The sequence below is a fragment of the Bemisia tabaci genome, chromosome 2, assembly GCF_918797505.1.
Source record: "Bemisia tabaci chromosome 2, PGI_BMITA_v3".
Classification (NCBI taxonomy): domain Eukaryota; kingdom Metazoa; phylum Arthropoda; class Insecta; order Hemiptera; family Aleyrodidae; genus Bemisia; species Bemisia tabaci.
Window position 1 is genome coordinate 77,530,201 of NC_092794.1, and position 14,800 is coordinate 77,545,000.

Sequence of the window (14,800 nt, forward strand, 5' to 3'; positions counted from 1 at the left end):
TTTATTTACGCATTTATAGAAGCTTTGACAGAAAGTGATCGGCCTATGGGGAATCCGAACATTAATTTGTGACGTTGCAAAAAGCCCATTTAACTTATATTTATTCAAAGAAAAACTGATTAGCATTATTCCTTGTGTATATGGGTAGGTGTTATTATTAGTGTAGTCCTTATACAGTTTTTTAAAAAAAATTAGGTATGTAAGAAGATAGATTAGTCTTGATCTTTACATTAGTATTTGAGGGTGCATGAACGAAAATTTTCGAGTGGGTACCGCAATCCGGTATAATCAAGCACATGTGTTTAAGGTCCCACCAAAAAAGTCTGAGGTGTACACACGATGAATGCGGTAGGTAACTCTTAAATTGTCTTATTGAAAATTTTTTGACGAGTTAAAAGAAAATAAGGTGCGAGTAATTGGTGGAAACAGATCATTACCATTTTAAAAGTCACCCTCGTTCCTTTGAGGAAAAAGGGTTTGAAGTTAAAATATTGCCATGCTTATTTGGTAAAAAAAATACACATCGTGGGACTAAAACTTTGATTTTGACATTCTACTTTCAGACGTAATACTTTGAGACTAGCTCTACGCAAATAATTGACAAGTACGTCGATGTTTACGAAACATTTGATTAACACATTTAAGAACTAAGTAGACACTTGAATTTTACTATCACTCACTTGATGTAGAGAGAGTATCCTGGGCGAAAAATACTGCAGCTAAGAGAACAAGAACCGTGCCAATGATGACAGCCGAGAGAACGAGGAAGTATTTTTCTAGGGACTTCTTGGTCTTGTCCAGCTCTAACCAGACGTATTGTTGACTCGACGTCACAGAACTCTTCCGCCTCTGTTGTTTATGGTTCATGTGCTTCTGGTTGTTGCAGGAAGCTCCAGTTCCTGAAGCTGAGATAGAAATAGGAATTGCCTTCTCTGTCGGTACGTTGCATAACGGGTTCTCCCGGATACACATTTGATCTTCATTTTGTAATTTTATAAGGGAGGTAGAGTGCTCATCCCTCTCCGACTTGCTCATCATGTACCCATTGTAGTTACTCTGCCCATAAACATTCGTGTTACTTCCCTTCAGTCCTACAACTGCACCCACCGTAAAACTCAACCCATTATTGCTCTTTGCGATCCCCTTCGACGAATTTAAATGGCTGAAATCTTGGTTTGCCATAAAAGTTACCTCAGACATGCATTTTTAGTTCGTTTTGAGAATAATGCTTTTCCTCAGTCCGTGTAACGAAGAGAGGAGATACGTCTTGCCATCCCCGTTTGATAAAATTGTAAACATAGACTGGTTGATTGAAGTTGGTGTGGTTGATGAGTTGCGAATGAAAAAGACGTATACATGCGAAAGATGCTCAGAGTCGAGGGATTTCAGGTTGAAGAGCCAATGATTTTAAAATTTTAAAAAAAATAAAATACGGGAAAAAGCAACGAGTAAGAACAAAGTACTAATCGGAGAAATCGAACTTTCTTAAACTACTAATACGGAAAGTCCGGGGTGAAATGATATCTCTGAAGTAATTATAGTTCCCAGGAAACGTTTTGGTGGCTAGAGTCGGGATTTAAAACCATGTTACACAACGATTCACTCAATTCAAAAATTGAAAACTTATATTTAATGCCCTCGTCTGAATTTCAAAGAAGTACAGCAGATGAGAGCACGGCTTATCAGGCAACAGTGATTTGACTAAAAACCCTTGTTTCAAAATGATTGAAGTAAAAAACAAAAGGTACTTTTCATGATGGAACTACGAAATTGTAACGAGAAAATAAGCCTTAAAAAATGGAATCGATAGCGTAAAATGTGCCAAGATACTGGATAAATGTTAACTGTTCATAGATCCTGGGATCGAATATAGTCAAGATAATCACGGACGCCATTTGGATGAGGGAATTTCTGATGCACTGATGATTTGCGGGATGAGCAACACGGGGAGGAGTAGGTGTAGTCCCAGCGATGATCACAGGTGGTACCGGGTGAGTGCGATAGGGTAGACTAACTCTGTGTCAGAGATGCTTGGCGTGAAGTGAACTTCTCTCAACTTGAGTTTGGAGCCAGCGACGAGAGCGCTTCTCGCCGTTGCGTTTGCGTTGCGGACGTGTGAATGTCCGTCCCTGTCCATGTCCCCGCCTGCTCACGCTTGCTCTCCACAGTTGCCGATTGGATCTCTCACCCTCAAGTTCACTGAAGGTATGTACCGCACTTGAGGGGCGCAAGTCCGCAACGCAAGTCGACGACCGAGGGCAGCGTAACAGTCTATCAAAGGAGATCCGACCGAGTTCTTTTGATAGATCGTTGCGCCAACATCAGTCGCCGACTTGCGCGCCTCCTGCAATGCCGTAAGTGCATATCCTTTTTACTCAACAGCTTGGGCACTTTCTCGAATAGTGGTAGCTCGAGAAATCGCGGTAAATTAGCAAAGTAGGCAGGTACCACATCTACTTGAGAGATGGAAAATTGACTTGATTGACTAATTTTGAAAAGAAATGTTGGAATAGAAGATTATTCTTATTTCCGACTGCTAGGTGATGCTGGCAGTTGCGCATACTGCGAGTGATCCTTGATTTAATCTTACTACAGCTGCACAGTGTGAGCTGACTACCGAATGGATACCTAAATCATTCATCGAACTTTGTTTCTCGACGGGTAAGGCAAGGTATTGGGATAGAATTGTCATCCACGGTTACAATTATACATTTTTAGGTGTTCTCAAAAGCAATTCACCATCTAGGATCGGAGGCAGGACCTCATTAATGTCAGTGAGCCTCTACCGCGATACCATAGAGGATGACTTCTTCCCCAAAATCATACCATTTTCAATTAAGAGGGACGCACAAATTACTTGGTCCGAAACTAAGATCATGGAAAAATAGGAACAGAAGACATCGGTAAACAAGGCTAAAATTAAAAAAGAGCGATTGACGTTTCGAATCTTTACAGGTTCAGTTGCAGCCGCAAAATACAAAAAATATAAAAAATAACGGACGCGGGTAAAAATGGGACCTCCGAAACACTTCAGTGCAGTGGTCCGATGAGGTGAACAATGGGGCAAGTTTTATTTGAAGTGTGAGGGGCAGGTAGTGTTGTCAGAACATTAATGGCCATCGAGGCAGGATTTCGCAGAGTGATTGGATGAGTCCAAATAAGATTTCATTGGGCTGTGCCTATCATTTTTCCGCACAGCCATCCGCTTTGTTTAGTAATCTATAATTCATTCGCAACCGCAATTTTTCGCCAAATCCGAATAAAAGCTTATTTCCTAGACATCAGTGTTTTTTTACTTGAATTTTGCATTAAAGGCTGAATTTGCCATTAGGTACTAAAGTGAAAATTTCAACACTAAAGTCCAGGAGTATACATGGTGGCCAAGACCTACCATACCAGGCCTCTTTCTCGGTTATTTCAGGTCCGCAAGGACGAAGAGGAAGTCGACCCCGAGGAATCCAAAATGTATGGTCCCGCAGCTCTCTCAGCCTCCCTTCGGAGTAAAAAGGGGCGCCTCACTTTCACACACATAGTCACTTCTCACAGTCGGGGTGATCGTTAAAATTATAAAATTATTACAGCACAATCGGAAAGTAAGGAAAACGTAAACCTGTATAGATTCCAAGAAATCAAAAATCAGTCCATACGTCCAAAATACTGACTCCTAAAGGTGAGGGACAGGATGCAAGTTCCCTAGATTCACTTAGAGGCTCGGGAAAGAATGTTTTCATGAATAATCAACCCTAAAGAATCCGAATTTGAGGGCCCTGTCGTCCTAGTGGCTTCTCACGTAGGGTACCTACAGCGGATCCCACACTGGTTAAACGTACACTAAGTATCCCTATACCCCCCAGAGGAGCCTCTGTAAACTATGGGGCCCGCAAATTTAGACTTTTTTGGGATCGATTGCCCAAAAAAATATATTCTTCTCGAGCACAACAATTTAGCTAAATTGCATCTTTTAAAGGAAGGCTGCACCCCCCCCCCCCTTGGGGTTTAGTATTTCGGACATGGATGGACCGATTTTGGATGTTGGGGTCAAAATTAGTTAAAATGTTCGAACCTTCGAATTCCGATTAAATGATTTCAAAATTTTCACGGAAACCCCGACTTTTTAAGTGAGGACCCCCCCCCCTTTTCACTTCCCAAAGGAGCCCTGGGGAATCCGGAACAATGACATTTTGATTCCTTCGATCGATTGCGTCTCCAGGAACCAGGCTGTCGTCCGACCTAAAAAAAAAAAAAACCGGAGAAAAAGGCCTGGTACGGTAGGTCTGGGCCACCATGTATTTTCAAACAGCGCATTAGGACAAAATATAGCTTCAACATAATTTGAAATTAATATATCTCCGGAATGTAAAATTCCTGTTTGGGTTTTGCAAGAAGTGACATGTTAAGCTTGTGCATAAAGAGGTGTGTGAAAAAACGGCCAAAATTGCCTCAAGGCATTTTCGAATTTTGATCACTTGGGGTGATACAGTAGCTTCCGAGACGCCCAAAACCGGTCGCCGTTTTGCTTAGAAGTGCTGGATGGCGACGTTGCCATTTTTTAAAGTGGAAACCTTTAAAAATTCATATCTCCGCCGCATCTTAACCGATTTCGATGAACTTTTTTTTAAAATGTTCCTCTTAAGTAGAGCTTTTTAGTGGTATAAAGTTTTCTGGGGTTTACTTGGCTTTAAGCGGCACTTACGCGGTTTTAGCAGTTTTTGATAGACACAAACATTTAGTTTTTATTTTACCACAATCGTGGAATCGACGGAATCTAAACAAAAACCATTCTAAATGAAAGTTCAGATTCTCACCTTTCTAACGAGCACAAGATCATCCCGGGGAAACGTTTAGTTTTCGAGATATGACCGATCAAAGTTGGTCACATGCGCTTTTGCGCAATGTGAATGCGCCTTATCACTGAATCATTCGCGAACTAGGGGTCCCTTACGTTCAATTTACGTTGAAATAATTACACAGAGCAGTAAGGTGTCCAACACGAGCCGTTTTTTCACCTTCGGCTGCCGATATGCGACGTTGCCATTTTTTGAAATGGAAACTCTTAAAAATGCATAACTCCGCTGCATTTCAACCGATTTCAATGAACTTTTTTTTAAAATGTTCCTCTTAAATAGAGCTTTCTAATGGTATTTAGGTTTCTGGATTTTATTTACCTTAGGGAGGCACTTAGGTCGTTTAAATGGTTCATTACAGAGATTTTTCATACAAAAAATGGTGTTGCTAATTTTTTTATTTTTTTCTTTTATGAAGGGGGTCTATATTTCCCTCGATTCTTTTTAATATTCAAACTTAATCGGAAGATCACCATCGCTTTAAGTATAATGCAAAAATCTTGGTAAAGCATCAACACCACCTGTCTCTTTTTTAAAATGTTCCTCTTAAATAGAGCTTTCTAATGGTATTTAGGTTTCTGGATTTTATTTACCTTAGGGAGGCACTTAGGTCGTTTAAATGGTTCATTGCAGAATATTTTCTTACAAAAAATGGTGTTGCTAATTTTTTTATTTTTTTTTATTTTATTTTTTTCTTTTATGAAGGGGGTCTATATTTCCCTCGATTCTTTTTAATATTCAAACTTAATCGGAAGATCACCATCGCTTTAAGTATAATGCAAAAATCTTGGTAAAACATCAACGCCACCTTCTCTTGTACAATGAAAGCGTCGCTTTCAATATTTGTACATGTAAGAATAATGATTAAAAAAATCCCTTTTTTAAAAGTCCTTTTTTTTCATTCTGCCATTTAAAACCCTTCCACAACCCCCGGAAAAAAATTAGCAACACCATTTTTTGTATGAAAAATCTCTGCAATGAACCATTTAAACGACCTAAGTGCCTCCCTAAATAAAAAAATAATAAAAATAAAATAAATAATAAAAAATAATAAAATCCCTAAATAATAAAATCCAGAAACCTAAATACCATTAGAAAGCTCTATTTAAGAGGAACATTTTAAAAAAAAGTTCATTGAAATCGGTTGAAATGCAGCGGAGTTATGCATTTTTAAGAGTTTCCATTTCAAAAAATGGCAACGTCGCATATCGGCAGCCGAAGGTGAAAAAACGGCTCGTGTTGGACACCTTACTGCTCTGTGTAATTATTTCAACGTAAATTGAACGTAAGGGACCCCTAGTTCGCGAATGATTCAGTGATAAGGCGCATTCACATTGCGCAAAAGCGCATGTGACCAACTTTGATCGGTCATATCTCGAAAACTAAACGTTTCCCCGGGATGATCTTGTGCTCGTTAGAAAGGTGAGAATCTGAACTTTCATTTAGAATGGTTTTTGTTTAGATTCCGTCGATTCCACGATTGTGGTAAAATAAAAACTAAATGTTTGTGTCTATCAAAAACTGCTAAAACCGCGTAAGTGCCGCTTAAAGCCAAGTAAACCCCAGAAAACTTTATACCACTAAAAAGCTCTACTTAAGAGGAACATTTTAAAAAAAAGTTCATCGAAATCGGTTAAGATGCGGCGGAGATATGAATTTTTAAAGGTTTCCACTTTAAAAAATGGCAACGTCGCCATCCAGCACTTCTAAGCAAAACGGCGACCGGTTTTGGGCGTCTCGGAAGCTACTGTATCACCCCAAGTGATCAAAATTCGAAAATGCCTTGAGGCAATTTTGGCCGTTTTTTCACACACTTCTTTGGTATCATTGCCGTGATCCCTGTTTTGAAGCAAAATTTAGCCACTCAATGGCAGCAGCATTCCAGCATCTTTGTTTGTTGTTCTGCTTTGGTTCGTCTCTAAATGTGTGCATCGTAAGTCAATCTGTGTGTTTTAATTTCACTTTGTCAGAAATCATCATGTGTTTGATTTACGATGACTAATTGATTATTGGGGAACTCTAAGCCGACATTATCATTCCTGAGCGCAGATCGCAAGTTAAAGTCAAAATTATCATCGAAAGTACTTCATTAATAAAAGCATGATATGAGACGGTCTTTCCACGTGGAACTTCACAGAGCTCAAACAAAATTTTCTCCACTTAAGGCGCGAGTTTTAAATATTAAGTAATCCTGTTATCACCGTAGCCTCCACCTACGACATACATACTGCGGTGTCAGGGTGGTCTACTTGAGCCAATAACGTCGAATAATGGACCGCGGCACCCTCTAAATTTGTTCCAATTGACTCAGAAACTCGCGATACACAAAAAAATTATCTATAATTTCTACAACTAATCAAGGGAGGAGGACTTGCATTCTTTTTAGACAAGTTTTAAACATGGCTTAAAGTGACTCATCCAAAAAACTATCTACTGGACATCTAATTACTGGAAAATGCTGAGCGTTGTCTGATTAATTAGAGGAATTTTGTGAAGCACTGATTGCTGGTCAGCATGGAGATAGTTCAAAAAATTCAGCAACCACGAGGGAAGAAGACTCACTTTTGCTCAAGACGTCGTACACGCAATACACTGTTGACAAAGGCGCTATCAACTCGTAAACATAGTAGCTCCTAGTATTAACATGAAGAATATGGAGAGTAGTTGTCGTAAAGTTATTAAGTATCGACATTTTGGACAGGTTTGCCCACTGCTAAGCTACAATGCACTGGAAAAACTCGTAATAGAGGTACACCTCAACACTCAGATGGAGTATTCGTCTTAAGGGCACTAATGTAGATCCAAAGTCGATGATTGCCCAAGTAGTAGTGATCGCGATAAATAGCGATTTTATCGGTTGGTCATATCGCGATTATATCGGTGGCAATATATCGAGATATTATCGCACTTAAAATTACAATATATGGCGATTAAATCGCTACAATTCACAATTTTTGGTTCGATAAAATCGTGATCAATTTTCGTCGATAAAATCGAGAAAAAAAATTGATAAATTTCGTCGCCATTTATCGCGATATTTATTTATAAAATATCGCGATAAATCGTCGAGCGATAAAAGCGCAATTCTATTGCGATAAGATTGAGGATAATCGCTCTGATGTTGATGATCCTGGAGGAAAATCGCAATATATAGCGATTTTTCCGTTGAGACATGCTACTTGGGTGATAATACGTTTGTAACTTTTGAGCGTTTCGTGGATACAGCCTCGGGCAGGGATAGGTACCCTTCACGATATATTAGATATGAAAATGTCGGTACAGAGAATCCCACCAAAAACATTTCCATGGGAAGATGAACCGCCACGTTAATATCATTCATATTAATTTAAAGTTTCTCCTCCCTTCAACATTAATATCGGAAACACGAAAAATATAGACAAAAAAAAATTAAAAAAATCGATATGAATCATGGTTCGTGCAGCCTCAAGATTAAAAAATCGAGCACTTTAGTACGAATACGAGTGAGTAATGATGTTTCAGGTACATGAACGTTCCATTGACTCCTGAACGGCTCCTGTTTCATCGATTCTTGTGAAATCGGGCATCGCGTACTTTTGCGGAAAATTTAAATTTTTGTCAAATTTTCAAAATTCGCAGATCCAATATGGCGGTATGGCCTAAAATGCTATCTCGGCCCTTAGTTCCATCAATTTTTGTGAGACTTGGAATTTCGAAATTTTTATCACAGAAATTCTTTTTATCTCCACACTTACCAATAGGTACCTAATTAGTGCTGTACTTTTGAAACAACGCTTATTTATTATAAAATAAATACTATCTATTTCTCCACTGAAGATGGCGAACGTGTTCTGAAATGCTATCTCAGCTCCTGTTAATTATATCGATTTCTTTAAAACTTGGTACCACAGGGCATTTTTTGGTAAAGCTGTCATAAATTGAGCTCGATCTCTCTCATTTGGTGAGATATATTGTTCACTTTGATTTGCGGCTGACTGTAAACCAACCAAACGGAAGCTCTGATGACAGGAATTGTTTTGACTAACGTGCAAATACTGCCATACAAAAAAACTGATAAATTTGCATGGTTCATGCGGCCTGGAAAAGTGCGTGTTTTAGGGAGGGGGAGGGGTGGTGCTTGAAAAGTGCTGGAAATTTACTCTTCCCTAATTTTCAATGGTTCATAGGGTGTTTCTTATTTTTCGTCTTTTCAAAAATCAAAAGTTTGATCCTCCAAAAACTTTTGGTGTGAAATGAACCTACCGAAAATTTCAGCCGGATCGGATCATCCTAAGCGGTGCCGCAGTGGCCAAACTGAAGAAGACCGATTGAAATCGACAGAGGAGGTAACCGCGTTGCTTTCAAAAAGTAGCTTAAACGAAGCACAGTGTTACAGTTGTCACAAACGCTGGCAAAAAGTCAACAAGAGTAAATCTACATCACGTCGTTCTCTTGGAAAGTTCAAATCTAGCGAATCGCACGAAAAAGATAGTAGTTCTGAAGCATGTGGTACGTAGGTAGCTTGGGAGATAAGTCGCGGGAACTCTCTCGGAAGGGGAGACCCAGATGTCACGTTTGTAATCGCATACGGCATGTAGCCAAACATCGCTGGATTCGCAAGAGTAAATATCAAAATCAAGGAAAGGCTATAAAAGATGAGGAGAAATCCATCGCCATGTTGGCCTGTAATCGCAACATATCTGACCAAAATTGGTAACTTGACAATGGAACATCAGACCATTTCTGTAAAGATAGTGAGTATTTCAGTTCTTACTCTCGTTGTGATACAGCTATGGAAACAACTATTGTTGATGGATCAAAACTGTCAACTTTGAGTCAAGGTACTGTCTCCGTTAAATCCTTCAATGTCACAAGTTACGTTAATGTAGACTTGAAAATGTCCTGTATGTTCCTAGGCTTCATGCCAACCTTATCTCACTAACCAAAGTATTGGATAAGGGTTTTTACCTTGTGTGAGATCACCCACCAGTGCGAAATTTGTGTGTAAAAGCTCTAAGAAACCTCGTACCTAGGCCCTTCGGGGAGGTAATTTGTTTCGAATGAATTTCAGAATATGAGAAATCAGCTAACTGTCTAAATGCATCTTTCAATCCTACAAATACAAAGCACAATCCCAAGCGCGAATCACTTGCTGTATGGCACCGCGAATTAGGTAGCTCATCAAAATTGTGCGCATGTCAAAGAAGTGCTTAATATCAAGGGAATAAAAAGTGAACCTTTTGTGAGAAAGTATGAAAGGCAAACATTACAGAAAGCCTTTTCCATCAAGTCAAACTAAAAACAGCTTCTACTTGTGAAATTATTTATGCTGACCTCAGTGAGCCTATGGAAGTTAACTGCCGGGGCGGAGCCAGATATTTACTTTCATTAACGGATGACTTTTCTGAGTATAGATTTGAATACTTTCTAAAATCTAAAGCTGAGTATTATCAAAAGATATTATCCTTCTTGAAGCTGTGCCAAACTCAACACAAGAAAACAATCAAGAAATTTCGTACTGATAACGGTAAAGAATTTGATGACCAAAAACTGCAAAACCTTCTCTCTGAAAATGGTGTTATTTATCAAAAAACCTAAGCATATAATCTACAACAAAACGGGAAGGCTAAACGTAAGAACAGGACTATTATCGAAGCTGAGTACTAGAATCGTGTTAGCTGAGTAAAAGCTACATAAAAAGTTTTGGGCGGAAGCTGCAAACACAGCTGTTTATGTCATAAACAGAACCGGCAACTCTTCAATTTCAGGAAAGACTTCCTATGAACTTTGGTATGAAAATTTTTTTGACATTAATTGACTGGTAACTACATTTGGATCCAAGATCTGGACTCATATTCCGAAAGAAAAATGACTTAAGTTAGATGTTAAGAGTCGTCAAAGTGTTCATTCTCTGAAACATCAGAAGGTTACAGAGTGTGCTTAGTACGAGGATAAGGATACGGTGACAGTTGTTCGAGATTTTATCTCAGTCAAGGAAAATTTTGTTCCTTTTCCCCAAGAAGATTTTGAGTCTCCCTCTGTAGATGAGGAAATTTCTGAAAATAATGATCCTGTTTTAACTGCACAACCTTATCCACCTCATGAAATTCCTGAAGACCAACCAGTGATAGGTAAATCGAAACAATCCTCCAAATCCAGAAATTCAACCTGACAACAATGTCACTAGCGATGAAGCAGTCTCCGAAAACAGTCCAGCGAATCTACGTCCAAGAAATGTTGCATCTCCCCAAGACCAATCCAAACAGGTCAGTCATTCCCGAGGACGAATTTTAGAACTCTACTGCGCAGTGACGTAGTATTGAGTGCCTGCAATATATTTCTTATGGGAGCACCCATTGTGACGTAGCATTGAGTGCTGCAAGTTAGGGCCGGGCGGGGGAGTGGATTTCAAAAAAGCTACGCGATGACTGACCTGTGTGGATTGGTCTTGCATCTCCCCGCAAAGTTCGCTGATTATTAACTCGGTATGTTGTGCGTTACTGATGATGACGAACCTAAATCTCTAAATGAAACTTTGAGTTCTCAATATACGAAGGAGTAGAAAGCGGCTATGAATCGTGAATTCGATTCCCTTCGGAAAAACCAAACATGGTCTGTCGTTGATAAGCCTCACAATAAGTGCGAAACTGACAGCAAGTGGGTCTTCAAAATTAAAAAAAGGCCCTTCAAGCGAAATAACTCAGTTCAAGACCCGCTTAGTTGCCCGCGGATTTCAGCAAGACCCTCTTGGTCTAGAGACCTATGCTCCTGTGGCGAAACTCAAAACTGTTCAAATGATTCTCGCGGCAAGTGTGCATCATTCATGGCAAGTGCATCAAATGGACATTTGTAGGGAGTGCTTTTCTGCAAAGCGATTTGAATGAGGAGGTTTAACCGAACAAACCGAGAATTTTGAACCCATTGATCCAAGTGAGAGAGAAAAACGAACGAATTTGACGTTAGATCTTTCAAATGGCAGCCGGTTAAAGTTCAAAATGGCCGAAAATTGGTTTTTATAACAGATATACCTAACAAAAAATTTGTTTTTCTTATCGCAAGGTATCCACAGATACAGCGTTTCATGCAAATTCATCAGCCAAAAACCGAGGTTGCCAACTTTCGGCCACTTAGAACTTCAATCAGCTGCCATTCTTAAAAGTTCGGGGTTCTGTTTAAGAAGTGTAACGTCAAATCCATTTTCCTTGTTCCAAAATACCCCCCTCCCCTTAGTACCGAGTTTCAGGCAAAAAACTGAGGTGCCGATTTTCGGCTAATTTGAGACGGTTTGAGATTATGCCTTCAGCTTCAGCTTTAAACTACACGTACGAAAATTTACAAATTCTTCCGAAAAACTCGATGAATAACTGAGCTTTTACCAGAAAAGAAAGAGACCCAAAACTCAAAGCATTGGCGTCTTGAGATAACAAGCGTAAAACTGGTTCTATTGCTTTCCAAACTGCTAAATTTGACACGATTGGTAAAAAATACGATTATCTCGATCATCGTGCGATACCAGCGGCCTAATCCGAAGTTGTGCACGATTTGTTGAGAAGTCTCGGAGATTGGTGAGAAAGTACATGATGCCTCTCGTACGGGAAAATCTTGTGATAAGCTGAATAGCGTTGTGCCGGTCGTAATTCAACTTCGGCTCGAGAAACGAACGGAACGAACAGAAGGTTGAGTAATTTCAAAAATGGGAAAAGGAGGGAGAGGAGGAAGGGAGAAGGGGTGAGTCTACGGCATTAGCGCGAGTTCAGTAAAGAACCTTGAAATGCATTTACCTTTTGAAGCAGCCACAGATGGAGGACGGAGGTGACGAGATGCGAGCTGTGCGGAGAGGCGTGGGGGTGGCGCGGCCGGTGCGATGCGGTGTCGCGCGGCGGTGGCGGATATCGATCACATCGGATTGTGGCCACCGGTGGAGCCGAAAAAGCGCCGCCGCACACTGTGCAACCAGGAACGCTAGGACGGGTCCACGATATCAAAAGTTGATGGCGCGGAGGGAGAGCCGCAGGGCTGCCGCTTTATATTAGGTAAGTTGCACTTCGCTGGGCGAATATTTGAAGCGCCGTTTAGAAATCAAGAAAAAAAAGTGCCAGACTCAGGGGGAAGAGAGTAATACTCCCTTCCGTTATCGAGGGAAAATAACGAAAAAGGGCTCGAAATGTGTGAAAAAGGTGGAGACCGAATCCGAGTAGCAGTGGTCGGGGGTTTGACAAGGCGACTAATTTTAAAAATATACCAACGGTGAAACTATAACAACTTCATGTATAGATTTTACTTGGTTTTGGGCTAGCTGCATTAATGAGATTTGGAAAATGCCTTTTGTCTACGATTAAAGCATTTTACATGAAAAATTGGGAAGTTACCCCATAACTTAATTCAATTACCACAGTTCTCAGCGCTAATTTCCACGCGTTTGTAGGTACCTCGTGCCTTCTTTTAAGTAGGTAAGTGATTCTGAAAAATGCAAGATAAAGCATCATGGAATGAAAATTCATTTTTTTTAAATTGCAACGATTTTTAAGGACTGCGTATACAAATCACGACAATTATTCGGGCAGCGTTTGGTGGGCAACTTCAAAATTTGGCTCTTGATATTTCTTTTTCCAAATTTCAAAATCCAGCTTTTACGGTTTTCCTGCGTTTCGCGGCATACTTACTCAGTCCATTGCAGAAGTTTTAATTTTTTTTCTTTTTTTTCTTATGAAATCGACGTCGGGTTGACGATCTTAGAAGGTAACCGATCTGTTTGGGACACATTACAGATCAGATATTGATTTTCAAGAAATTTCGTGCAGAATTGACTGGAAACTAAAATATTCGTGCCAGTTTCTGAGCCCCAGTTTGTTCGTGGAGGACAGCCTCATCCTTGAAGATCCTGGGAGACAATGCATAGTACTTGCAGATTATTTCCTAATCATCACTTTAGGAGGTGAGGTTTAAATTTTGTTTTGGTCACGTCAAATCATAAATTAGTGTCGTTCTATCATTTCTGTCTTTCATGCTCTTTTTCCGAGAGGGTAAAATTTCAGAGCCTCGTGTCCTAGTCATCCTGTCAGTTTGGACCGGGAAGAGAGTCGCCTCGCCTGATGAAGATAGCAACAAAGAGATACTTACTAAGAACAGTCGGCAGGGTACACAAAAAACCTCTGTACTTTTTGGTTGGATATTGTCGCTTTTAGGGATCATTTTTATGGTCATAAGAAGCCTTTTAAGAAGGGCCACTCTGGGGCTCCAGATGGCGGCCAAGCATTTTTTAATTCTAAAGAAGTCTATCACATAAATTTTTTTGCCTTAGGCACACATTGTTGCCAAAAAGTGTTAAAAAAACAATGTAACATAGTGATAAGGTTTCCTTTTCGGTGTCCACTCTCGGTGTGGCACCATGGAAGAACATGTGACACCAAATACGGCTCAGCATAAACCACACCAAAACAATACTAATAACGTGATACTTACCGAAGAAAACATCAATCCTAATATAATACTGAAAATTATAATGAAATTCTTAAAACTACTGATAAAGCTCTTGAAACTGATCTTCCTCTCGAACAATTAGGGCTCCTAATGTTATGAAGTCAAGGCAGTTAACCAGCTCTCTAGGAAATGCTCTTCAAAATTCTCTAGAGTCACATCTTAAAAGCTGAAAGTTTATCTCTTAAAACTGCAGCTTCTCCTAAAGAAGAAGAAAATGATCGCCGTTTTAAGGACGTGGAGAACATTTATCAGTTACTTTCAATCAAATGTTAACTCTACACTAGTTAACGCAAAAGATACTAGTGCAGTGGAAAACAACACCGTAAACAAGGAAAATGATCAAAAGGTCGACGATACTCATAACGTTGAGATGCACGATCTTGGATCTGACAACAGCGACACTGAAGTGGAGGAGATATTAGTTCGTGACGAAACTAGCTGGCTCACAGGTGAAATTGAGCAAAATCCCACTAAGGTAAAGAAGTGTGAAAACCGAG

At 39.8% G+C, this 14,800-nt stretch overlaps 2 protein-coding genes across 3 annotated transcripts in view; one reads left to right on the forward strand and one right to left on the reverse strand.

The window, feature by feature from the left end:
- Positions 1 to 3,287, reverse strand: part of Nep1 (M13 family metallopeptidase neprilysin 1) — a 150,480-nt gene extending 147,193 nt beyond the window's left edge. The window contains exon 1 of one of the 2 annotated variants that reach the window (XM_019052753.2): positions 681 to 3,287. In XM_019052753.2, the coding sequence (XP_018908298.2) occupies positions 681 to 1,200 (520 nt within the window). In that variant the 5' untranslated portion in view covers positions 1,201 to 3,287. The remainder of the gene's footprint in view (positions 1 to 680) is intronic. The other variant, XM_072296341.1, reaches the window with a different exon arrangement.
- Positions 1 to 14,800, forward strand: part of LOC140223884 (uncharacterized) — a 526,084-nt gene that overhangs the window by 82,016 nt on the left and 429,268 nt on the right. The window lies entirely within an intron of this gene.